Genomic DNA, 26088 nt, shown 5'->3' on the forward strand with positions numbered 1-26088 from the left:
TGGTGAAGGGCTTTTGCCCGAAACGTCGATTTCGCTGCTTGTTGGATGCTTCCAGCACTACTGACCCAGACTTCAGTAAAGATGAATATGGGCAGGGTCAGCCAGGCTGAGCTCTGTTACTCATGAAGGCTTTGAGCTCAGCTCTCTCTCCACATGGTGAGAATCCAGCTCAGTCTGGTGTGTCTGGATGATACAGCTGACTGTCTCTGTGAAGGGTGAGGGAGTCCCTGAGGAGATCCACATCATTCCACATGACAACCTCCTTCCGCGCGCTCCGTCCGAGCATGCGCCCCAATCGCCACGTGACCAGACGGACGCTCCGCTCGTCCTCCTCCGGCACTACGCCTGCGCAAGCGGGGCCGCCCGGCCGTACCGGGCCTGCGCAGTGACCGGCCACCGGGGCGCGATGCGGCTGAATCAGGCGGTGGTGCTGCAGGGCCGACTGGTGGCGCTGGTCCCGTACACTGCACGGCACGTCCTCAGGTCGGCAATCCCGTTGAGTCGGCGCGGCCTGAGGCGTTGGTCGCGTGCGCGCCCCCGGAAAAATGGCGTAGGCTGCGAGCGCGACCCTGGATCGATGACGTTATCTGCGAGCGCGCTCCCGGTCAATGGCGTTGGCTGTGAGCGCGTCCCTGGATCGATGACCTCAGACGCGAGCGCGATTCCGGTCAATGACGTGATACGCTTGCGCGATCCCGGTCAATGACGTGATACGCGAGCGCGATCCCGGTCAATGGCGTTAGATGCGAGCGCGCTCCCGATCAATGGCATTGACTGAGATCGCGACCCTTGATCAATGACGTAGGCTGTGAGCGCGCCCCCGGTCGATGGTGTTTGCTGAGAGCGCGACCCTGGGTAGATGACGTTGGCTGAGAGCGCGCCCCCGGTCAATGGCGTTGGTTGAGAGCGCGCTCTCTGTTGGGCAGGGCACGATGCGCGATCCCGCTGGCGGGTGCTTTTGTGATACAGACCGTGGTAAATAATTCCTTCCACCCCAAGCACCATGGACCATCAGGGCTTTTTCCTGCTCCTCGGATGCTGCCTGAGCTGCTGTGCTCTTCCAGCACCACTCTACTCCAGAATCTGGTTTCCAGCATCTGCAGTCATTGTTTTTACCATGGACCATTGGTTCCCCTGGTGACCTCCCCTCCCTGAGGAGCAATAATAGGAACGGGGGTAGGTCATCCATCCCCTCCAACCTGTGCTACAATCCAAGGAGGTAGCTTAGAAAGTGTAGGTCCACTCTTAGATTCCCATGTTTACCCAAGTGTGGAGCAGGAGGCTGAGGTTCTTAATGAGTATTTCACATGGGTATTCACTAAAGAGAATAACAGGGGTGATGATTAGATGAGAGAGGGGTATGTTAATATTCTGGAGGGTGTTGATATTAAGAAGGAGGGGATGATGGGTGTTTTGAAAGTATTATGGTAGATAAGCCCTCAGGGACTGATGGGATCTATCTCAGGATACTGAGGGAAGCAAGGGAGGAGATTGCTGGGACCTTGACACAGGTCTTTGCCACAGGTGAGGCTGGAGAATAACCAATGTTATTCCTTTGTTTAAGAAGGGTAACAGGTATAATTGGGAAATGATGCGCCAGTGATAGGATTTACTTGCATTTGGAAAAATATGGACTTACTAAGGCTCGTCAGTATGGTTTCTGCGGGCAGAGGTGTTGTCTCACAAATTTGATTAAGTTTTTTGAGGAAATGACAAAAGATGATTGAGGATAGGGCAATGAATGTTGTCTCCATGGACATCGCTTATCATTTGACAAGATCCCTAATGGTAAGCTGGTCCAGAAGATAAAGTCATGTGGGATGCATGGTCAGTTGGTAATTTGAAACAGAGGGTATTCCACAATGATCAGTGCTGGGATATATGATTTAGATGAAAATGTGGATAGTCTGATTACTAAATTTACAGATGACATGAAAATGGTGGAGTTACGGTTAGTGAGGTGAGTTGTTAAAGGATAAAACAGGAAATAGATCTGTTGGAAAGTTGGAAGGAGAAGTGGCAGGTGAAGTTTAATCCAGACAAGTGAGAGGTGATGCATTTTGGGAGTTCAAACGCAAGAGCAAAGTTTACAGTCGTTCCAGTATAACACACATTTTGTCAATGCAAATTGGCTATAATGCAATTGACAAATTGTGGACATGGTTTGGATAGCATGAACTTGGTACTAAACGAGAATAGCAATTTTCTATTGAGCGAGGTTACAGAGGAACACAACTGTGGCGTTATAGCAGAACAACCTGTACAGTAAATGGCAGGATCCTTAGGAGCATTGATATACAGTGAGATCTTGGAGTGCAAAGCTCCCTGAAAGTGGCAAAAGTTTAAGGTAATGGGGGAAAGTTTAAAGGAGATGTGCGAAGCAATTTTTTAAAAACAGGTAGATGTCTAGAAGGACACAATAGCAATGTATAAGAGGCTTTTAGATTGAAACATGAACAGGCAGGGATTAGAGGGATGTAGATGATGTGCAGGTAGATAGGGTTAGTTTAGAATAGCATCATGGCCAGCGCAGACATAGTAGGCTGAAGGGCCTGTTCCTACACTGTATTGTTCCATGTCCTTATGAAATTATGGCTGATGTGTTGCCTCTTCGTATAGCTGCCTTTGGCCCATACCCCATAATATCTTTGCTTCACAAAAAAAGTCTATCTCTGATTTAAATTAACAATTAATCATTTGTCCACTGGTGTTTGTGGAAGAGAGTTCCAAACATCTCCCATTGTTTGTACATCAAAGAGTCACACAGCATGGAAACAGACCCTTTGGTCCAACTAGTCCATGCCGACTGTGTTCCCAAACTACACTAGTCCCACCTGTCTGCATTTGGCCCGTATTCTTCCAATCATTTCCTATTCATGTACATATCCAGATGTCTTTTAGATGTAACTGTACCTGCATCCACCGCTTCCTCTGGCAGTTCATCCCACACACTAACCACACTGTGTGTAAAAAAAAGTTTCCACTCATGTCCTTTTTAAATTTTTCTCCTCTCTGAAAAATATGCCCCCTAGTTTTGAAATCCCATACCTTAAGGTGTATAGCAAAGGTATCTTCCCTATGTATGCCCCTCATTATTTATAAACCTTTTATAAGTTTATCCCTTGATCTCCTATGATCCAGTGAAAAAAGACCCAGTCATTTCTTATACCTTCATTCCCAGTAACATCGTGGTAAATCTTTTCTGACCCCTCTCCAGTTTAATAATATCCTTCCTATGTTGTTGTGGTTCTGTTCGCCAAGCTGGGAGTTTTTGTTGCAAACGTTTCGTCCCCTTTCTAGGTGACATACTCAGTGCTTGGGAGCCTCCTGTGAAGCGCTTCTGTGCTGATTCCTCCGGCATTTATACTGGTTTGAATCTGCCGCTTCCGGTTGCCAGTTGCTGTCCACTGCAGTGGCCGGTATATAGGGTCTAGGTCGATGTGTCTGTTGATAGAATCTGTGGATGAGTGCCATGCCTCTAGGAATTCCCTGGCTGTTCTCTGTTTGGCCTGCCCTATAATAGTGGTGTTGTCCCAATCAAATTCGTGTTGTTTGTCATCTGAGTATATGGCTACTAGGGATAGCTGGACGTGTTGTTTCGTGGCTAGTTGGTGTTCATGGATGCGGGTTGTTAGCTGTCTTCCTATTTGTCCTATGTAGTGTTTTGTGCAGTCCTTGCATGGGATTTTGTACACTACATTGGTTTTGCTCATGCTGGGTATCGGGTTCTTCATTCTGGTGAGTTGTTGTCTGAGAGTGGCTGTTGGTTTGTGTGCTGTTATGAGTCCTAGTGGTCGCAGCAGCCTGGCTGTCAGTTCAGAGATGCTCCTGATGTATGGGAGTGTGGCCAGTCCTTTGGGTTGTGGCATGTCCTCATTTCGTTGTCTTTCCCCAAGGCATCTGTTGATTAAATTGCGCAGCTATCCGTTCTTGGTGAATACCTTGTATAGGTGCTCTTCTTCCTCTTTTTGTAGTTCTGGTGTGCTGCAGTGTGTTGTGACCCTTTTGAATAATGTCCTGATGCAACTTCGTTTGTGTGTGTTGCTTTCATAGTTCAGGACTTGGTCTGTGTGTGTGGCTTTCCTGTATACCTTCGTTGTGAATTCTCCGTTCGGTGTTCTCTGTACCATCACGTCTAGGAATGGGAGCTGGTTGTCCTTTTCTTCCTCTCTCGTGAATTGGATTCCTTTGTGGCGTTGATGATCCGGTGTGTGTTCTCTATTTTTGTGTTTTTAATGATTACAAAGGTGTCGTCCACGTATCTGACCCAGAGTTTGGGTTGTAATTGCGTTAGAACTGTTTTTTTTCTAACCTTTGCATTACTGCTTCTGCTATGAGTCCGGAGATCGGTGAGCCCATGGGTGTTCCATTGATTTGTTCGTATATCTGGTTGTTGAATGTGAAGTGTGTTGTGAGGCATAGGTCCAGTAGTTTAAGTGTGCCGTCTTTGTTAGTAGGTTCAGCATCCTGTTGTCTGTTGTGTATGTCCAGCAGGTTGGATATTGTTTCTCAGGCTAGGGTTTTGTCAAAAGAAGTGAACAGTGCCGTTACATCGAATGAGACCATGGTTTCTTCCTTGTCTATGTGTATATTTCTGATGATGTCCAGGAATTCTTGTGTTGACTGTATAGAGTGTCTGGATCCGCTGATCAGGTGTTTCAGTTTCTTCAAGCAAGGACTGCACAAAACACTACATAGGACAAACAGGAAGACAGCTAACAACCCGCATCCATGAACACCAACTGGCCACGAAATGACACGACCAGCTATCCCTAGTAGCCATACACTCAGATGACAAACAACACGAATTCGATTGGGACAACACCACTATTATAGGGCAGGCCAAACAGAGAACAGCCAGGGAATTCCTAGAGGCATGGCACTCATCCACAAATTCTATCAACAGACACATCGACCTAGACCCTATATACCGGCCACTGCAGCGGACAGCAACTGACAACCGGAAGCGGCAGATTCAAACCAGTACAAATGCCGGAGGAATCCGCACAGAAGCGCTTCACAGGAGGCTCCCAAGCACTGAAGATGTCACCTAGAAAGGGGACGAAACGTTTGCAACAAAAACTCTAAATCCCATGTGATCTAACTTTACTATTTCATCTGCCGTGAGGAACCTTGGCAATGACTTTCCTAAACTCCAAGTAAATAATGTCTACCACTCTGCCCTCATCAATCTTTTGGATTACTTCCTCAAAAAACTCAAATCAAGTTTGAGAGATATGTATTCACTCACACAAAACCATGCTAATTCTCCTTAATCATTCCTTGCCTCTCCAATTACATTTAAATCCTATCTTTCAGAATCTCCTCCAACAACTTATCCACCACCGATGTCGGACTCAGGTCTTTAGTTCCAGGGCTTCTCCTCACAGTCTTTCTTAAATAAAAGCATAACATTAGCCATCCTTCAATCTTCTAGCTCTTCACCAGTGGTTATAAATAATACAAATATTTCTGTTAGGGGCCCTGCAATCTCCTTCCTAACTTCCCACAACATCCTGGGATACATTTGGTCAGGTCCCACAGTTTAAATTCCCTGGCTGTTCCCTTAATGTTTTCTAAGATCACCAACACTTCCTCTTCTGTAATGTGATCTGTTTTCAAAACATCAATATTTATTTCCTAGACTCTCTTTCTTTCTCCACAGTAAAGACTGATGTGAAATATCCATGTAATATCTCTTCCATCTCCTGAAGTTCAGCACAAAGTGCTTCCTAACATTTCTGCTGAACAGTCTGACCCTATTTCTCAGATAATGCCTGAAGTTCTAGAATCCCTAACCAGTGGAAATAGTTATCTTTATCTACTCTTGTCTTTACCTGTTTTAATATCTGAAAATCCATCAGATCACCCCTAAAACTTCTAAATTCTAGAGAAAACAGGCCTAATTCTTGTAACCTCTCCTGATAACTTAATCCTTGAAATCCAGGTATCATTCTTTTAAATATACGTTGTACTCCCTCCAAGGCCAGTATATCCTTCCTCAGGGATGGTGCTCAGATCTGCTCATAGTACACCAAGTGGCGTCTCACCAAAGTTTTGTATACCTGCAGCGTAACTTCTGCATGTACTCCAGTACTCTAGATATAAAGGTCAGCATTCCATTAAATTTATTGACTTCTTTTCTGCACTGTTTATGACATTTTAAAGAATCATTTACCTGAACCTCAAGTCTCTTTGGACATCCATTGTATTTAACTTCATACCATCAAGAAAGTATCGTGATCTACTTCAATCTGAAGAAGGGTCATTGGACTTGAAACATTAACTCTACTTTCTCTCCATGGATGCTGCCAGATCTCCTGAGTTTTCCCAGCAATTTTTGGTTTCTTTCTCAGTTCAAAATGGACAAGCTGACACTTACATTAAACTCCATTTGCCACAGTTTTGACTGTTCAGTTAGTTTGTTAATATCCCTTTTATGCTGTCATTTACATTATCTACAATGCCACCTAACTTTGTGTCATTAGCAAATTTGGATATAAACTTTCTATGTCATTATCCAAGTCATTAATAAATAATGTAAATAACTGAGGCCCTAACACAGATCCTTGCCCCTCAACCAGTCTCCCAGCTATGCCTGTAATTTGCCCTCCATTCTGTCAGCCTCTACCTATGTTAATAGATTCTTTCTTATGTACAACTTGATCAAATACCTTTTGGAAGTCCATGTAGTCCTACCTACTACCATAGTCACCGCTTCAAAAAGTTCTGTGAGGTTTCTCAGTCATGACTTACCTGTCATGAATAAATTGTGGCTCGCCCTGATTAGCTGAACATTTTCAAAGTGTTCACTTACCCCCGTCTTTCACTATAGACTCCCAACAATTTTCCAACCACAGTATTCAGCTAACTGATTTATAATCCTATGGTTTTCCTCTGTTGCCCTTCTTAAAAAGCAGAGTGACATGTGCAAATGTCTAATCCAGGGGGGTGACTCCTTAATCCTGAAAGATTGTAATTCAGCATCTTCAGTGGGCTCCCCGACTTGCTTTAATGCCATCGGGTAGAAACCAGCAGCTGCTGAGGATTCGCCACTCTTTAAATTCTTATTATCAATGTTTTACTTGCATTAATTCTATTCAGTCCGTGTTCTCGATGCACTACTAATATCCTCAATGCATCTGGCAAGCTATCCTCCTTTCCTACTATAAATACTGAGGCAATGTATAGTTATTGACAATACCCCACTTTCAGTCTTTAGTTAGCCAGCATTGCTCCTCACCACCTGCTTTCTATTTATTTAACTATAAAATTTCTTCTTACTCACATCAATGTTCCTTTCCTAATCCCTTTTAGCAGCTACTTTGTAGCTCTTTGTTGGTCTTTGTAACTTTCTCATTCAGCAAGATCTGTGCTGATTTTTGCATTTTTGTAAGCTTTCTTACTTTCATGCTGTCTTTTGTCTCTTTATTGTCCTTGGCTATTTTTCCAGTGAGTGAAGCTTTTCCCTTTCAGGGGTATAAACTGGTTTTGTCTTGTGTTCTACACATTGTTCTTCAGTTGCTTTACCTATTAGCAGATTTTCCCTGTTTATTGTGGGTAGTCTCTGTCTCATTTCATTAAAAACAGTATTCCCTAAACCTAAAACTCTGGGAGCTAATTCATGCTTTACACTTTCAAATGTTACATTTAACTCAATTATCTTATTATTATTTAATAAATGTTCATGTACAGTTAATTATTAATTAATTCCAGCCCATTACTAAATCCAATATTGCTTGTCCCTTTATTGCATCCAGGACATATTGCGTTGGAAACTAACCTGGACACACTCCAGAACTTCACTACTTTTCTGACAGGTGCTCATCTGCTTCTCTCAATCTGTGCTAGAATTAGTATCCCCTATTAATACTACCCATACTCAGCTAAAGTCTGCATTTATACAGTCTAGTGTTACTACCCGTGAGTCTGTACACAATACCTATTACAGTTTTAGATCCCTTACTGTCCCTCAGTTCCACCCATACAGTCACCACTTTATCCTCATTATATCCTCTCACAACATTGAAGTAATTTTGTTTCTGATCAGTAAGGTTGTACCATCTCCCTGTCATAGAGTCATAGAGATGTACAGCATGGAAACAGACCCTACTGTCCAACCCGTCCATGCAGACCAGATATCCCAACCCAACCTAGTCCCACCTGCTTGCACCCAGTCCATCTCCCTCCAAACCCTTCCTATTCATATACCCATCCAAATGCCTCTTAAATGTTGCAATTGTACCAGCCTCCACCACATCCTCTGGCAGCTCATTCCATACACAATCCACCCTCTGTGTGAAAAAGTTGCCCCTTAGGTCTCTTTTTATATCTTTCCCCTCTCACCCTAAACCTATGCCCTCTAGTTCTAGACTCCCCGACCCTAGGGAAAAGACTTTGCCTATTTATCCTATCCATGCCCCTCATAATTTTGTAAACCTCTATAAGGTCACCCCTCTGCCTCCGACGCTCCAGGGAAAACAGCCCCAGCCTGTTCAGCCTCTTCCTGTAGCTCAAATCCTCCATCCCTGGTAATATCCTTGTAAATCTTTTCTGAACCCTTTCAAGTTTCACAACATCTTTCCGCTAGGAAGGAGACCAGAATTGCACATAATATTCCAACAGTGGCCTAACCAATGCCCTGTACACCTGCAACATGACCTTCCAACTCCTGTACTCAATACTCTGACCAATAAAGGAAAGCAGACCAAACTCCAGCCAGTAAACCTTGTATCTTGGTATGTTTACTTCCCAATCCTGATCATCTTGCAGCCATGTCTCAGTCATGGCTACAATATCATAATCTTCAATTTGAATTTGTGCCAGTAGCACATTAACTTTATTCCTTACATTGTGTGCATTCAGATATAGGCTATACACTGTCACTGGCCCCTTGGCAATGACACTTTATTTACCCGTTTATTATTTCTCTCTTCTGGTTTATTCAATACACTTCTTATAGTTTTGCCATTACCTTGACATACCTGATGTAGCTCCCTCCACTTCAAATTTAGTTGTTTAAACTCCTTGTGACCACCCTGTTTAGTCTTGCTACGAGGCCATTGGTCCCAGATCAGTCCAGCTGCAGGTTCCTCCTGAACAGAGTGCGCTGGAGAACCCCAGCAGCTTGTGCAGAGGGAGAAATGTTCACTACCCTTCCTGACAATCTTAGTGTAGAAACTAACTTCAGTAGACCATTTAGGACAGAGATGAGGAGAAACGTCTTCACCCAGAGAGTGGTGGCTGTGTGGAATGCTCTGCTCCAGTCTCTGGATTCATTTTTGAAAGAGTTGGATAGAGCTCTCAAGGATAGTGGAATCAAGGGTTATGAGGATAAGGCAGGAACAGGATACTGATTAAGGATGATCAGCCATGATCATATTGAATGGTGGTGCAGGCTCGAAGGGCAGAATGGCCTACTCCTGCACCTATTGTCTATTGTCTTGCCATAAAACAGAGTGCTGCAAAAACTTGTCTACATGCACTGCAGACCCGTTGAGTCTTTTCAGCATTTTCTGTCCCATTTAAAATGTTTAAGCGTACTCCCAGTGAAGAATCAGCAATTTGGAAATGACTCCAGGTGCGTCACGGGACCTTCTGAAACAAAGTTTCACATCAATCTACATATTAGGACGTGATTAAATGTTTGCTGAAAGAGGGAGGAGGCTTTAAGGAAAGTTATAAAATAGGAAAAAGGTAGAAAGGCCAAGCAGTTCTGAAGGCAAAGCTGCTGATATGGAGCAGTTATAATCAGTTATGTGAGAGTCCAAATTTACAGCTGTTCTGATGCATACATGCATTAATGTTACAAAAATGAGACAGGCAGTTAAAGCAACTCAGCCTCCCTCTCCCTGTATTTGCAATACAGTAAAGTTAAGATGTTCAATGACCTAAGATGAATGCTTTTTGAAAACAAGGTTATGCTTTTTGAGAATATTATTATTTTTAGTTCATTCTTGTTAGTGTTACTGGCTCAGCCAGTATGTATTGCCTATCCCTCATACCCAAAGAGTAATTAAGATTCAACAATCTTCATGTGAGTCTGAAGGCACACACGGGATAGACTAGACAAGAACTTATTTCCTCCCCTAAGGGATATTAGTGAACCAGGTGGGCTTTTACACTCATCGACATAGTTGCCATTAGGCTAACTCTTTATTTCAGGGTTTTATTGAATTCAAATTTCACCAGCTGTCATGATTTAAACCTATGACCCCAGAACATTGACCTGAGATTCTGAATTGCTTCTCCAAGACCATTATCACAAAAATGTCACTTCTTGCATTTTTATGAAGAAAATCCTATCAACTACTTGTCTCCTATCAGTTATAACTGTAGAAACTATATTTGGTTGATGAGTTATGTTTAATTGTTTACAGGTACCACCAATGGATGAAATCAGAGGAGTTACAGAAGCTGACAGCCTCTGAGCCACTTACCTTGGAGCAGGAATACCAGATGCAGAGAAACTGGCAGGACGATGCTGACAGTAAGGACTCGTTACTGATACTGAAGCCATCTCAAGCTGACAGGGAGCAAGTCAGCAACACAGAGTTGTATCTCCATTCATTGAGACAGTACAATTCCCAAGACACGTTTTGTACAGGCTGTGCTTTAAATGTGTTCATCAAGCTGATGAATATTCATGCAAGAGGACGTAAATCTGTCCATTTCAGTCCCCCATAAGGTCAGCATCAGGCATGTCAGCACAGATCAGGGATCATCCTGTTGTTGGAATGTGACACCCCTCAGCCTCATTCCTGACGAAGCGCTTATGCCCAAAAGATCGATTCCCTTGCTACTCAGATGCTGCCTGGCTTGCTGTGCTTTTCCAGCACCACAATCTGAACTCTGATCTCCAGCATCTGCAGTCCTCACTCACCCCTAAACCAGGGGGGTTTAGAATCTTAGTAGGCAAAATTTTTAATCTCCCACACTGTCCAGTTTTTGGAGTCATTTTTTCCATTGTGGTGTTGTATCTAATATGAACTAGTTTGGAATGCTTAGAACCCCTTAGAATCCCATCAGTCCTGGCCTAATTTGAACCTGGTTCCAGAGTAAAAAGGCTACTCTGTAACCCACTACACACATCATTCATATCAACAACAATAAGTTGCATTTAATTAGTACCTGTAATGATAAATGCATTAACATTGATGCCAAGTTATAATTTGTATCATTAATGTGGACTTTTTCATTGAACCACAACTGGCAAGTCTACACTTAACAAAATGTACCACTAAATAGTGATTTCTCGAATAAAGGCCCCACCAGTCAATCTTTATCAGGCAAGTGATAGGAGTAAATACAAAGTTGATGTCTTCACCAAATTGCGCCAGCTGGTACAGTTCAACACTTATCAATTTGAAAGCCTTGCTGATTTCAGTGAAATTCTGCTATTCAAATTGCTGTTCACACTGTTAACAACTACGTGCTATTATTGTGATGTATTATGGTCTGAGAATTTACACTGAACCACAGGCCAATTGTGTGCACGAGTGTGCCACCCCATCCCAAAATTTGTGGTGCAGTCTGTATTTAAAATTCTGAATAGTGATACTGTTCTTGTATTTTGGCAGAGTGTACCTTCATAGTATTGGATAAGCTGAAATGGGTGGGTGGTTTGTGCACAGAAGAGGACTGCATGGTGGGAGATGTGAATCTGTTTCTCACAGATCCTGAAGACCCCACAACCGCTGAGATTGAAATCATGATTGCAGGTAAGCTACAAGTTACACTGTCACTAAGATTCCAGTAATTCAGTATTCATACTCGGCCATAATGTGCTGTTGTAATAAGTAATGGCACCTGCTACTTGTAAGACTTGGCTTTGTCCATTTAGCATTAGTGATGCTTTTCACTCCAAGTTGTTTGAAGTGCAGACTGAAAACTGAGGGACCACACAACTGGGACATAAATAAAAATGGCAAGAAACTGTCATTTCCTTAACTGGTTAGATTGAATGATTGTGAAACTCACAGACCAAAGACTGAGAAGAATGTTTTTTAAGATCATTTATGGGATGTGGGTATTGTTCATCTCTAGTTGTTCTGGAGAAGATGGTGCTGAGCTGCCTTCTTGACCCACTGTAGGTACACTCACAATGCCATTAGAGAGGGAGTCCAGGATTTTGATCCAATGACACTGAAGAAAGTTTAGGTTAGAATGAGTGAATTCAGAAACAAATCAGGCACAGAAAGAGAAATAAAGTGGGGAAAAGGACAATTGAACCAAGGTGGAGAGATATAGAAAAGATAAAAATTAAAAGCAAGATTTTCATTTTAAAAGTCCAATTAAAATTTTAACGAATCCTCCTTGTTAGTTAACTACATGAGTTTCAGTGGCAGTAAAGAACAATTAGCACACGTTTAAGAGAATTTAGACTTAAATGTGCTTCTTAAAGTAAATGAACCTGAAGTGGTCTAAAACTGATTCCTTACATCACTTCTGAGTCTGAAAATAAAGATGTGCCCTTACAAACTCTTCTACCGAAATTCATGTACTCCCGGGGGTACATTTGCAAATATTAACATGTGATAGTTCTCCTCATGTATTGTGTGTGTTCCTCATGGTAATGTTAGTGATGCATTGTCTTCTCTAATAATATCAAATATTGTGTGTTCTCCTTCTGTAGAGCCCAGTTATAGAGGAAAGGGGTTTGGCAAGGAAGCAACGATGATGATGATGTATTATGGTGAGAACATGCATGTTAATGTTATCGCATCCTGGGTGGTGGTTGTTTTCTTTAATGCTATTAGTCCCTCTTTAAAATTAAAGAACTTACTGTTGCTCTATAAAGCAACTGAGACTGTTGGGTTCTGAAAATTGACTATTTGGTTAATTAGTTGAAAATGTGTTGCTGGTTAAAGCACAGCAGGTTAGGCAGCATCCAAGGAATAGGAAATTCGACGTTTCGGGCATAAGCCCTTTTTTATTTGGCTAATTATTTAAGGACCAGTATAAAAAGACAATTGACATAGTGAAGACATTCACAGCAATATATCTGAACTTTCAGAGCACATTACCTTTTTCTGAATAATTACTCCTTATTTGGGAGATGTATTCAGCAGAAAACTTTTCTTTATTGTTGGCATCTTTATCTTTGGCAATTTTGTCCAGATTGTCTTTCTCAAAGGCACTCTCCATGTAAACTGTCCTGTTAAAGCCGCAGTCTTGCTGTGATCTTGCTGTTTCCCGACCATGCACAAAGCTTCAATTACCAAGATTCTGATCACCCATCCATCTCTCATTGTACATGTTTCCCTACTCCTAATATATTTGACTCTAATGTACATTACTAATGACTTCTTTACTTCCCAACTTAGTCACCACCCCTGTGACCTACAGTTACATTCTTTGCTCCTTATTATCTTTATTACCCTTCAGCTAAACCATCAGCAGCACTGCACAAACATATCTGCCATCTACACTCAATTCAACAGGCAAATGGGTTGATTTGGCCAGTAACAGAATGCTTACAAAGACATTGGCGAAGAAAGAGAGATTGGAGATTGAGTGATAATTCAAGTTGCATTTGCATAACACTTTTCACTATCTCTGGATATCTCAAAGAGCTTGTGGACAATAAAGTATTTTTTGAAGTGTTGTGACAGTTGAAATGTGTCGGTGTGCAGGCAGCAAGAGCACACAAACAGTATTGTGATGATAAACAGATAATCTGTTTTTGTGATGTTGACTGAAGGATAGATATTAGCTAAACACGGGGGATACCTTTCCCAATTTTATTCGAAGTAATGTCATGCGGTCATATTTTTTTAACAGCTGTCTTAAAGTATAGAATGAGGTAAGAATAGAAAGGTCAAGAGGTGTTTGTTTAAAGAGGGAGGGTTGACAGTGGAGTTGAAGGACAGGGGGCAGAACCTTAGCAGAAAAAAGCATGAACAGCATCATTTAATGTCGGATCCAGGAAAGGATGTTGGATGGTCAGCAGTTTGGTGTTACTGGGAGAAGGAGATGGGATTCATGGGCACGTTGAGCATGAAGGGAGCACCATTGATGACAGAAAAGAAATTAACAAATTTAGACTTAAATCTGCACCTGGGAGAGAACCATACGGGATGGCAGGCCTGAGGGAAACAACAGAGTCAGCTAGGTGTATGAACTCTATCTTGATAAAAAAGAAGTCGGAGTGCTCTTCTGTCTGATTGTCTGGTTGACATTTGTTCATGTTTTTTTTCCCCAGGAGTCACTAAACTGGGGATAAAAAAATTCCAAGCTAAAATCAACCTGGAAAATAAAATCAGCATTACCATGTTTCAAAACTTTCACTTTGAAGAGGTAAGACACCTTATTCCTGTAACTTTCCAGCACCAATAATATCACAATTTGACAGGTTATTCCTGCTATACCCAACTGTCAGATCTATATGAATACACCAGTTGTCAGATGCCATGCTGTTAAACTCAGTTTATAGAAATAGGAGTCACCATTTTTAGCCCTTAAACCTGCCCCACTATTCACTCAGATGTCAGCTTCCCTGTGAACCACCTTTCACCTACCTGTCCTTGCCCATCTTTATTACCTTTGGTTAATGAAAATTTACCCACCTCAATTTTAAAATCTACAATTAATTGACTTTGACCATCCTTTGTGTGTAAAATATTTTCTGTTTTCACGACTGAAATATCTGATTCTACAGTCCCTATTGTGCAATCAAACAGCATAGCCTTGTTTCTGCTAAGTGACTAGAATTGGAATAACATCGATTTAGGTTGAATTTTGCTTTCCAGTTATCTGCAGTCATCTCTCCCAAAGGTGCTGGCCTTTGCCCAATATCTGTACGTGGATTTATCCAGCTTTCCAGTGTGTTTGTTTTAATGAATAGAATGTGGACATAGAATCTGGCAGGTTATTGGGACTGTTGTTAGGTTCAGGGCAGAAGCTAAACCTTTCTAGACCCATCCACACATTGTTTTCCAGTGGAGCGGTGACTGAGAGTAGAAACTGCAATTGGATACCTTTCTGCAGCCTGCTGACAAGCCATGGGCTGAGTGTAGCGCTCCAGCTCAAGCTAGAGATCAGGTATCTCAGTAAGACCATGGGTGCACTGCCCATTTCACACACCCTGGGTAACAGCAGACCTGTGCTATACCAGTGCCAGGAGTTCCACTCTGTATCCAAGCAGTACATCATCTACCCTGGATGCGCTCAGTGAGTGTAAAAGCAGTTTTGCTTGCTGTAGATAGCACATGCTCAGAGATCAGAAATGGAAACTGCTCTCTTTTCAGTAATGATCTTTATTATATAAACAACACAAAGATTAAAAGCATAAAATTTATTCTGATGCTTGTCCAAGACCTTTAGATTGGGATTTGTTATCAGGACAAAGGAAGCTGGATTAACGGAGCACTCCCCCACCTCAACAACTGTGCTCCCCACACTGCATCATTCACATTGTGCTGGCTTTCACCTTAAATATCCTAACAGTGTTTTGTTTTCTGATATTTTGAGGTTTCTGTCAGTGATGTCTTTCAAGAAGTAACACTCGGTCTAACTGTGGACAACTGCAGGAGAAAGTGGCTCCTTGAACAAATGAGTCACGTCGAGGAAAAGCAGTACAGTTAGCAACTGGAGGAGCCATTGGGAGATTCAGCAGCCCACTGACTGAGAGCGTGGAATGACTATCTAAAAAAGTCTATTCTTGCTGTTCAAAGCATATAATGTTGAAACGTGGCTGGGATAAATGCAATTGTTCCAGCATCATAAAATCAATAAAACCTGTTATTCACTGCTGAATCACAGGTACTCTCCATGTTAAATGGAATACAAAAAGGACTTTTGTGCAGTTCCCCTGCCTTGGTTTTGTGAATAATGGTTAGCCACATTATGCTACACAGATCAGGGAGATTGGAGCTTTGATCAGGAGCAATGTAGGGTGTTACATTGAACCAATGTTCACCCTCAGGTTCACTCTCCATTGGAACTGTATTACAATGTACACAGCTCAATTGAAAAGATGAATGGCCTGTTACCATGGTTCTGGAAAGCCCTTGGCATCTGACGCTGTAAACGTGTATTCATCTATATGGTGGTGAGTGCAGGAAAGTACAGTGTTTTTATTTCTATACTAAGAGCCACAGCTATATGACAAGATGTTCCACCCATTTTATTTACACAGATAGCTGGGAGAACACTGCCCAGTAAATCTGTTTCTGTGAGAACTGAAGTACAATGTGGGAGAGTTTGAAGCAGAGGGCAGTTTTTTTTCAGCAGCCAGTTCAAGTTTAATCACAATAAATCCATCACTTTTAAACCTGATTTTGTAATGATATATTCATCTATTAGGTTGTCTGTGCTGACACACTGAAAGGTTTCCATTTATTGCCCGGTTACTGCCCTCAACAATAGCTTTTGACTTGGCACAAAGAGAAAAAGAGTCAAATCTGTAGCAACTGAAAAAAACTAACTTTATTAGTTTGGTTAAAACAGACATACAATTCACATATTTTGGTTACGAAAAGGTTAAAAGCATGCATGCAATTCATACAAAACTAAAATCTATGATCACAACCACTAGGTTTCTCAGACTTTCTCTGAACAGTGAACAAAAATAAAGGCAAAAACCCGAGAATAGGAGTTCACGCTGACCAGGCGTGATCCATCGGTTCTCTGGTGTAATCTCCATGCTTTCATGAATGGAGTCCTCAGCTTCGCCAAAGGTTAAACTCTGGAGTTTTCGCTGCTGGCACGCCTGAAATCCTTCATTTTTTTTCCTTTCTTCTTACCGTTCAGAACTGTGGTGTCTTTTCCTCATTGGTTCTGGCTCATTTAGCGAGCCTGTGTCTTTTTGTTATTGGCTCTGGCCCAAGGACACCAGTAGCATTTCCTAAATATCTTCCACAAAATAAGGATTTGTACCTTATGTCACTTTCCTTGTTTTCCTCTGAGCTGATCCGGTTCAAACTGCTTTCAGCCAGCCAGCACAAGACAGTGGCTAGGGCTCAGGTCATTTGAATTCGCAAGCTGTTTACCTGCCCAAAACGTGCATGATGTTGTTCCATCATGGTGTGATGACATCACCACAATCTCATCGCGTCTGCACGAAATGCACAAATGCAGTAAGACTACCAGTAAAGCAGTGATGTCATTCATCGTGGTGTGATTACCTTATGAGAAATGTACGTATATCGGAGATTGATGATGACACAGATGTCACCAAAACACATTGTGCCGCTATGCTATTATAGCTGCCCATGTACAGGATGTCTTAGTTATCCAAATGAAAACAGATGCGATGCATGTGCAGAGTTTGAAAATCGTTCGAAAGTAGAGAATTTTATAACTTTGTATGCACAAAGTTAAAAAAGCGCGGGTAAATGAGACAGCAATTGAAATTCATGATGAGCACAATTTCAAGGCTCTTGCTACATGTGAACACTAGAATTCATTTTTTGTCACATTCATGCTTCTGATTGTGACCTTATTTATTCCCAGACACATACCTCACAACTAAATAATCATCACCATAAAACATAGGACAAGGAGATCATTTAGCCAATTGACTCTGCCTTACCATTCAGTGAGACTGTGGTTGATCTAATAATCCTCAACCCCACTTTCCTGTCTTTTCCCCATATCCCTTGATTTGCTCACTGATTTAAAATTCTGTGTATCTTAGCTTGAATATACTTAATCACCTAGTGTACACAGCTCTCTGTGCAAAGTAATTCCACAGATTTGTTACCCTCTGAGAGAAGAAATTCCTCACCTCTGCCTTAAATGTGTGACACCTTTTGAGATTTTTGCCCTCCAGTCCTAGACACCCACGAGGGAAAACAATCTCTCTCAATCTACTCTGTTAATCTCCTGAAAAATATTGTATGTTTCAGTAAGATCACCTCATTCTGTTAAGAAAATCTCTCCGTGCCCACAATCAACCTGGTTAACATCAGTACACTGCTTGTAATGTCAGTATACCTTTCTTTTAATAAGAGGATCAAAACTGTTCACAGTATTCCAGCTGTGGTCAGATTAATGTTTTGTGTAGTTTTAGCAAGTTTTCAGTATTTTTACACACCATTCACTTTGAAATAAAGATGAACATTCTACTTGCCTTCCTATCACCTGCTAAGGGGTTTCGTGAATTGTGCACAAGGCTGACAAATCCCTCTGTTATCTAATATTCTATTCTTCCGATGAAAGAAGAATATTTACCAACATTATATTAATCTGCCAGGTTTTTGCCCATTCATCTATCTCTCTGTCGACACTTTGTCATCCTCACAACTTGCCTTTCTGTCTATTTTTGTGACATCCGTAAACTTGGCGATATATTAACTTTGGCCATCTGAATCATTGATATATATTGTAAATAATTGTGGCCTCAGCACCAGTTACAGTTTGCCATCCTGAAAATCCTAGCTCTGACTTTGTTTAATTAGCCAATCATGCATCCATGCTAATACTAAGTAGTTATATGTACTCTATCAAATTCCTTTTCGAAATCCAAATATATTATGTCTACTGCTTCTCCTTGATATATCCTGCTTGTTACCCTCTCAAAGAACTACTCCATTTGTCAGGCATGATCTCCACCCCATGAAGCCATACTGACTCTCCTTGATTATGTGTTCCTAAATATTCTATTATTACTTTGTTTATAATGCTCGCATTTTCACAATGACAGCTGATAAGCTAAGTCTTTATATTGGCAGTTTTTCAATCCTCTGAGACATTTCTAGAATTTAAGGATTCTTCGAAGATTGCTAATAATGTACCTACTATTTCTATAGCTACTACTTTTAGTATCCTCAGATGCATCCCATTTGATTCAGGGGGCTTAACATTCTTTTGCTTCTTTAAGTTTTCCTTGTACTTTGTCTCGAATGATAGTTATTGTGTTTATTTCCACCACCAATTTAGTCCCTTGATTATTTAGCATATTTTGGAAACTACTAATGACCTCCACTGTGAAGGCTGATGCACAGAAAGTATTTGACTTTTTTGCTATTTTCTGGTTCTAAGTTATATTTTCCATTGCCTCTATCTCCAAGGGACCTGTGTTCACTTTAGTTTCTCTGTTTTTTTATATATTTAAAGAAGTTGTTACTGTCAATTTTATGTTACCTGCTAGCCCTGACAGCTTATTTTACCCCTCTTTAATTTTTTTTTGGTCATCTATGGGTGGCTTTTAAACCTTTCTCTAGCCTCCGATTTATCATTGATCTTTCCCAAATTGTATGTTTCTTTTTAATTTTAATTTGATACAATCCTGGTTAATCACAATTGGTTTCTCCCCTTCCTCACTGGAATATATTAGAAATATGGTTAGAAGTAAGAAATAGCATTGGATAAGCATATGGAGGTTATTGGGCTAGTGTAGGTTAGGTAGACTTTGGTCGGCGCAACATCGAGGGCCGAAGGGCCTGTACTGCGCTGTATTTTTCTATGTTTTTCTATGTTCTATGTAAATACCAAGAGAAAGAAATCCCTGGTGGGAGTAATCTATCGATCCCCAAATAACAGTTCTGCAATGAGGCAGGCAAAATCATGGGCTTGTAAGTAAGGTACGGCAATAAGGTATGATTTTAAATGGATGTAGATTGGATTATAACTTTGGGGGAGAGTTCATTGAAAGTATTTGATATTGTTTTCTTTGAGCAATATGTTGTGAGCCAACCAGGGAGCAGGCGATTTTGGATTTGGTATTGTAAGAGTTAATGATCTTATAATCTTATTGTAAAGGCAAGTGTGATTATAACATGCTAGAATTTCAAATTCAGTTGGAGGGTGAGAAGCTGGAGTCTCCCACTAGCATTCTGGATTTAAACAAAATTACATCAGCATGAGTATAGATCCTAATGGACTGGAGAAGATGACTGAAAGTTAGGACAGTTGATGAGTAGTGGCAGATATTCAATTCTTCCCAATGAAAATATATTTCACAGAGGAAGAATGATTATAGGGTGGGGGGGAGGTGTGGCTTAGCAAGGAAGTTAAAGATAACATAAAGACAAAACAAAGGATACAATATTGCAAAAGCCAGTGGCACCATGGAAGATGGAAAACTTAAAAATCAACAAGGAGTTTGCTAAAAACAGCAATAAAGCCCCTGACCGTACCGATCTAGTCTGATCTCCAAATCTAAGCAGACTTGGGCCTGGTTAGTAATTGGGTAGAAGGCACCTGGGAATAGTAAGTGAAGGAGGCTTTTGGAACTGTTTTGGTCCAGTAGTAGTGTCCCTACCTTTGAGCCAGAAGGCAAAGTTTCAAGTCCCACTTGCCCCAAAGATCTGTAATAACATAACTGAACAGATTGATTAGAAAATGTCTCCTCTCAAAATGACATTGCAGTGTTGTTTCTTTAATGGGCCCTCTTGTGGTGCAGTGGTCCCCTGGACTGGGAGGCTCGCGTTCAAGTCCCACCTGCTCCAGAGGTGTATAATAACATCTCTGAGCACTAAAAATAGATTAAATTTTAGAAAATAAAAAGAGCAAGGTAAATTATGAAAGGAAACTATCATAATATACAAAGGTGGATAGCAAAAGCTTCTAGAAGTATATAAAAGGGAAGGGAGTAGCTAAAGTGGATGATACTGGGGCGTTAATAGTGGGAATACAGATTTGGTGGAGACAGTAAGTTAATATTTTTCTTCAGTGTTCATAGTGAACAACACTAGCACCATCCCATTGTAACAGGCAATGTAGAGGTTAGAGAAACAGAGGATCATGGAACACTCATTCATCACAAGGAAAATGGAGCAAACTATTGGGATTGAAGCTGAAAATGTGTTGCTGAAAAAGCGCAGCAGATCAGGCAGCATCCAAGGAGCAGGAGAATCAACGTTTCAGGCATGATCCCTTCTTCTTGGATGGGCTTTTCCAGCAACACATTTTCAGCTCTGATCTCCAGCATCTTCAGTCTTCACTTTCTCCTATTGGGATTGAAGGCATCAAGTTCCCAGGATCTGATAGCCTACAGCCTAGGCTCTTAAAAGAAATGATAGCAGAGATAGTGGAATCACTGGTTATCACATTCCAAAATACCCTGGATATGGGAAGGTTCCACCGGATTGAGAAAATGTTTGTATGCCTTTATTCAAAAAGGGAGGAGACAAAAAAGTAGAAAACTAGACCAGTTAGTTTACCATCTGTCTTTGGGAAATTGTAAGAATCTTTTGTTAAGGAAGTACTAACAGGACATTTGGAAAGTCAAATCAGAATCAGCATGGCTTTAGGAAGGGGAAGACGTGTTGACTAATTTGTGAGATCCCTTTGAAGATGGAACAAGCAAAGTGGATGATGGGAAAAATGAAGAACTGCAGATGCTTGAAAACAGAAACACAAGCAGAAATTGCCGGAAAAATTCAGCAGCTCTGGTAGCATCCATGCAGAAAAAGCAGAGTTACCATTTCGGGTCCAGTGACCCTACTTCAGAACTGATGGTAGGTAGGAACAGGTTAGGAAAATGCTGAGGATTGGGTGGGGAGAGGGAGGAGAAGTAAATGTTAGGTGATGATGGATCCAGGAGCAAGAACAACAGTTTGGCAGACAAAGGAATGAGGTGAAGGTCAGCCTGGGAGAAAGAGTAGCTGCTAATGGGATCTGGTGCATGCAGAATGAGGTAAGGGTATGAGAAAAGGTACACGGGGCCCGAAAATTATTAAACTTTATCTTGAGTCCCAAAGGTTGCATGGTTCCCAAGTGGAAAATGAAATGCTGTTCTTTCAGCTTGCACTGAGCTTCACTGGAGCACTGCGGAAAAATTGAGACAAAGGTGTTGTCTAGGGAATGGGGTGGTGTGTTGAAGTGGCAGTTAACAAGGAACTCAGGCTCATTTTTGCGGAGAGAACATGGGTGTTCTGCAAAGTGGTCACTCAGTCTGCCCAGTGTACAGCAGATCACGTTGTGAGCAGTGAATACAGTAGACTAGATTGAGTGAAGGGCAGATATATTGTTGCTTCACCTGGAAGATGCAGCTGGGGCCTTGGAGGGAGGAAATAAACAGGCCCATGCTACACCTTCTACAATTGCATAGGAAGGTACCATAGAGGTGTGAGGAGGTCTTGGGAGTAAAGGGGGATGGAAGAGGAGGGGAATATGCATCTGATGGTGGCATCCTCCTGTACGTGGAGATAATGGTGGCTAATGATCTTTTAGATGAGGATGCTGGTCAGGTGGTAAGTGAGAGCCAGGTAGACCCTGTTACCGTTGTTGGAGGGAAGAGAAGGGAGGAGGACCGAATTGTGGGAGATGGGTCAGACCCAGCTGAGGGCCCTATCAATCACGGTGCTACAGAATCCTTGGTTGAGAAAGGTGGACATTTCAGAGGATAATAGGGATCATGTAGGCGTAATACGTGTAGATTTCCAGAAGGCATTTGATGTGGTGACAGACGAAAGGTTAATAGACAAGGAACAATCACATGGGCTTGGCTAATTTATTCGCTTGGATAGAGGATTGGCTAACCAACAGACTGCAAAGAGGTGGAATAAAACAGACCTTTTTCTGGCTGGCAAGATGTAACCAGTTGGGTGCCACAGCGCTTGGTGCTCAGCTCCCACTTATTTACAAACTCTGTTAATGACTTGGATGCAGAGCTAGAAGGTGCACGAGCTAAATTTACAGATGTCACTAAAATAAGTGGGATAGTAAGTTGCAATAAAGAAATAAATTAACAAATGATCATGGATAGGTTAGGCGAATAGGCCTTAATATATGGAGCTGTTATTATTGACTCCTGGGACAACAACAACCTTATAAATAATTAATTACGCACATTTGAGAATTAGCCACACACACATTGGCTTGCCCTCAAGCCCGTGGTGGTAGCCTGAGGTAGCATGGTGGCTCAGTGGTTAGCAGCACCAGGCACCTGGATTCAATTCCACCTTCGGGGGATCGTGTGGAGTTTGAATATTATCCCCGTGTGTTTCTGGTGCTCTGGTTTCCTCCCACAGTCGAAAGATGTGCAGATCAGGTGGACTGGCCATGCTAAATTTTCTCCTAGTGACCAGGGGGATGTATGTTAGGTGGATTAGCCATGGGAAATTTGGATAGGGTGGGGAATGGGTTTGGGTGGATACTGTTCAGAGGGTTGGTGCAGACTCAATGGGCTGATCTACACTGTAGGGATTCTATACAGTCCAGGATCACTGCTTTCTTGGCTTCCGCTGAAGGAGCATAGAGTCCATAGTTAGTTTCTGGATAGATTCCTTCTTCCAGTGGATGACTTTAACAATGAGGACAGTGAGGTGGATCAAAGTAAACAGGATGAACAGCACAGCCAGGTGTGATAGGAGATGTACCCAAGGGTATATCTGCATGTTTGAGCCTTAGTCCCAGACAGCATCCCACCAATTCCCTGATACCCTTTTAAATTTGTTCAGTCTGCTGACAGTAGCAAACAGCAAAAACTTATTGTACATTTGTTGACTGATTCCAGTCAATATGCTGTCATCTTTCTGGTAGGCGTTCATTGCCAGTGTTGCAATTCTCCCAATATACCTTAAAGATTGTCAGAGTTTGTCACTGACATTCCTCCTGTGGATGTCTTTGAGCTTGATTAGGCTGACCCTGGCTGGATTGTGTGACCGAGTACAAGAGGTGGTGTTCTGGAGGTTCTGTACTGGTGGTGTTTTAGGGAAGTTGTGATGCAGTGTTCTCCCTTCCCCCAAACTCTATCCTGGTGATATCTGAATTCAGGATCCAGACCTCTACAGTACAATTTAGAATGGTGTTTTTCCGAACACATTCATTTGGGTAGAGGCAAGAAATTATTTGTTTTGTCTGCGACATAGAGTCATAGAGATCTACAGCACGGAAACAGACCCTTCGGTCCAACCCATGCTGACCAGATATTACAACCCAATCTAGTCCCACCTGCCAGCACCCGGCCCATAACCCTCCAAGCCCTTCCTATTCATGTACCCATCCAGATGCCTTTTAAATGCTGCAATTGTACCAGCCTTCACCACTTCCTCTGGCAGCGCATTCCATACACAATCCACCCTCTGTGTGAAAAAGTTCCCTCTTAGGTCTCTTTTATATCACCCTCTAGTTCTGGACTCCCCAACCCCAGGGAAAAGACTTTGTCTATTTATCCAGCCATGCTCCTCATAATTTTGTAAACCTCTATAAGGTCATCCCTCAGCCTCCGACGCTTCAGGGAAAATAGCCCCAGCCTGCTCAGCCTCTCCCTGTAGCTCAGATCCTCCAACCCTGGAAACATCCTTGTAAATCTTTTCTGAACCCTTTCAAGTTTCACAACATCTTTCCGATAAGAAGGAGACCAGAATTGCACACAATATTCCAACAGCGGCCTAACCAATGTCCTGTACATCTGCAATATGACCTCCCAACTCCTGTACTCAATACTCTGACCAATAAAGGAAAGCATATCAAACACCGCCTTCACTGTCCTATCAACCTGCGACTCACTTTCAAGGAGCTATGAACCTGCACTCCAAGGTCTCTTTGTTCAGCAACACTCCCTCAGACCTTGCCATTAAATGTATAAGTCCTGCTAAGAATTGCTTTCCCAAAATGCAGCACCTCATATTTATCGGAATTAAACTCCATCTGCCACTTCCCAGCCCATTGGTCCATCTGATCAAGGTGTGCTACCTATGAGTCTTTCCTCTTTCTCAACAGTGTATGGAAGGGTATTGTCATATTCAAATCACTTCCCTCTTGGATAATGTGACATTATCAATTTTTGAAGACTTATAACCCATTTTGATTTGGCACTATGATCGGAATAACAATACCATCCCCACAGCCATTGCGTTGTTAAACCAGACCTTGGTCTGTTTCCATAATTGACTGTTTGAAATATTGGGGTGTCTCTTCCAATGGAACAAGTGCTCTATCTGCTCGGCACTGATCCAAGACAGGAATTGGCCTGGCTTAGCCTGCTTGAAGTTCTTCCTAAACTGTTCGATCATCCACAGGCCAGAGATGCTGCACAGGCTCTTATTCTGGTGCCTCCTGTCATCATCTGTTTTTCTGCAGGTGATCTGCAGGTCTTGGCTTGTCCTTCTAGCACTGTTACCAGGTATTGCTCTGTCTGATTTTCTTTATACCCCCCTCAGCATCTTGCCAACTCTCCAGATTAAGTTTATCAAAGGTCTGTTTCACTTGCTGAGCTAAATATCTGAATTAGCTAAATCAAGGGGATTGACTGTGGACTCTCCTCCTCCATAATCTATTACCAACTTATGCAATGTATCTCTTTTACTATGCCCTGCTGGCCTGGATCTGGCTTCCCGTGTCAATCCCTCTAATAGCTGCTGGGTCAAATGCAAAGTATAATTGCTGAAGTTGGGAAGGGCACCACTCTGGCAGCATTGTTACAGAGATATCTAACAGCACCGGTGACAATCTGTGGTATTGTCCGTGTGTTTTAAAACCACCATATTTTGTGGCCCTGGATAAATGTGTATGGGTGCACTTCTGGCTGGTTTAAGCCCATTTGTAATTTTCTACAGTACATCACCTCCCCCACCCCCCCCCCCCCCCCCCCCCCCCCCCCCCCCCCCCGCCCACCCCCCCCCCCCCCCACCACCAGCACCACCCCATGACCTTCTCATTGTTGCCCAATTCTAGCCCTTTCTCGGACCGGAAGCCAAACATCCCATTTCTTACTCGGGTGTCTATGCTCAGGTTGTAACAATCTAAGCTCCAATTGTCTCCCTATACGCAACTTGTCGGTTGTTCCTCATATAAGTTTAGATATCTCCCCATCCATCTCCACTTGGGGAGAACTTTTTTCTAACTCTGTTTGGTCTCGGCATGCGCTCAGCTAAACTCTTAACAAAATATGCCTTTATTGAAGTGTGTGTGTGTGTATAAAACAACGATGCGATTACGAGAAATGGCCAAAATATGACAATGGCCCAAAAGATGAACTGTTGATGGTGGCTATCTATCATTCTGTATAGTGCTGTAGCCCTGTATGACCAGGATGGGCTGGCTTACTTGGGCTACAATGGGAGCACAGGTCTATGACGATCTTCTCTGACCAGGATTGATTTGTAGAACACCAGGGCTGGGTGTCATTGAAGTGTGTGTGTGCTGGGATGGTTCTGGCTGCTGGGACTTGCTCCTCAATCACATCTCAGTATCAGT

At 42.2% G+C, this 26088-nt stretch overlaps 1 protein-coding gene across 2 annotated transcripts; it reads left to right on the top strand.

Annotated features, from left to right (window-relative positions):
* Window positions 1–300: 300 nt before the first annotated feature.
* nat9 (N-acetyltransferase 9 (GCN5-related, putative)) lies at window positions 301–16278 on the top strand. 2 transcript variants are annotated; one of them, XM_060844620.1, is made up of 6 exons: window positions 301–483; window positions 10380–10489; window positions 11580–11720; window positions 12635–12694; window positions 14204–14298; window positions 15472–16278. In XM_060844620.1, the coding sequence occupies exons 1-6, from the start codon at window positions 407–409 to the stop codon at window positions 15583–15585; spliced, it is 597 nt and encodes a 198-aa protein (XP_060700603.1). In that variant the 5' UTR covers window positions 301–406; the 3' UTR covers window positions 15586–16278. The 2 variants fall into 2 exon arrangements, with proteins under 2 accessions (XP_060700603.1, XP_060700604.1); XM_060844621.1 differs by lacking the exon at window positions 301–483 and adding an exon at window positions 929–975.
* The last annotated feature ends 9810 nt before the right edge of the window (window positions 16279–26088 follow it).

This window comes from Hemiscyllium ocellatum, chromosome 25 (assembly GCF_020745735.1).
Source record: "Hemiscyllium ocellatum isolate sHemOce1 chromosome 25, sHemOce1.pat.X.cur, whole genome shotgun sequence".
Lineage (NCBI taxonomy): Eukaryota > Metazoa > Chordata > Chondrichthyes > Orectolobiformes > Hemiscylliidae > Hemiscyllium > Hemiscyllium ocellatum.

Coding starts and splice junctions, on each gene's coding strand:
- nat9 (XM_060844620.1), top strand. CDS start 407: ATGCGGCTGAATCAGGCGGTGGTGCTGCAGGGCCGACTGGTGGCGCTG. Junction 484..10,379: donor ACTGCACGGCACGTCCTCAG/GTCGGCAATCCC, acceptor AATTGTTTACAG/GTACCACCAATGGATGAAAT. Junction 11,721..12,634: donor GATTGAAATCATGATTGCAG/GTAAGCTACAAG, acceptor CTCCTTCTGTAG/AGCCCAGTTATAGAGGAAAG.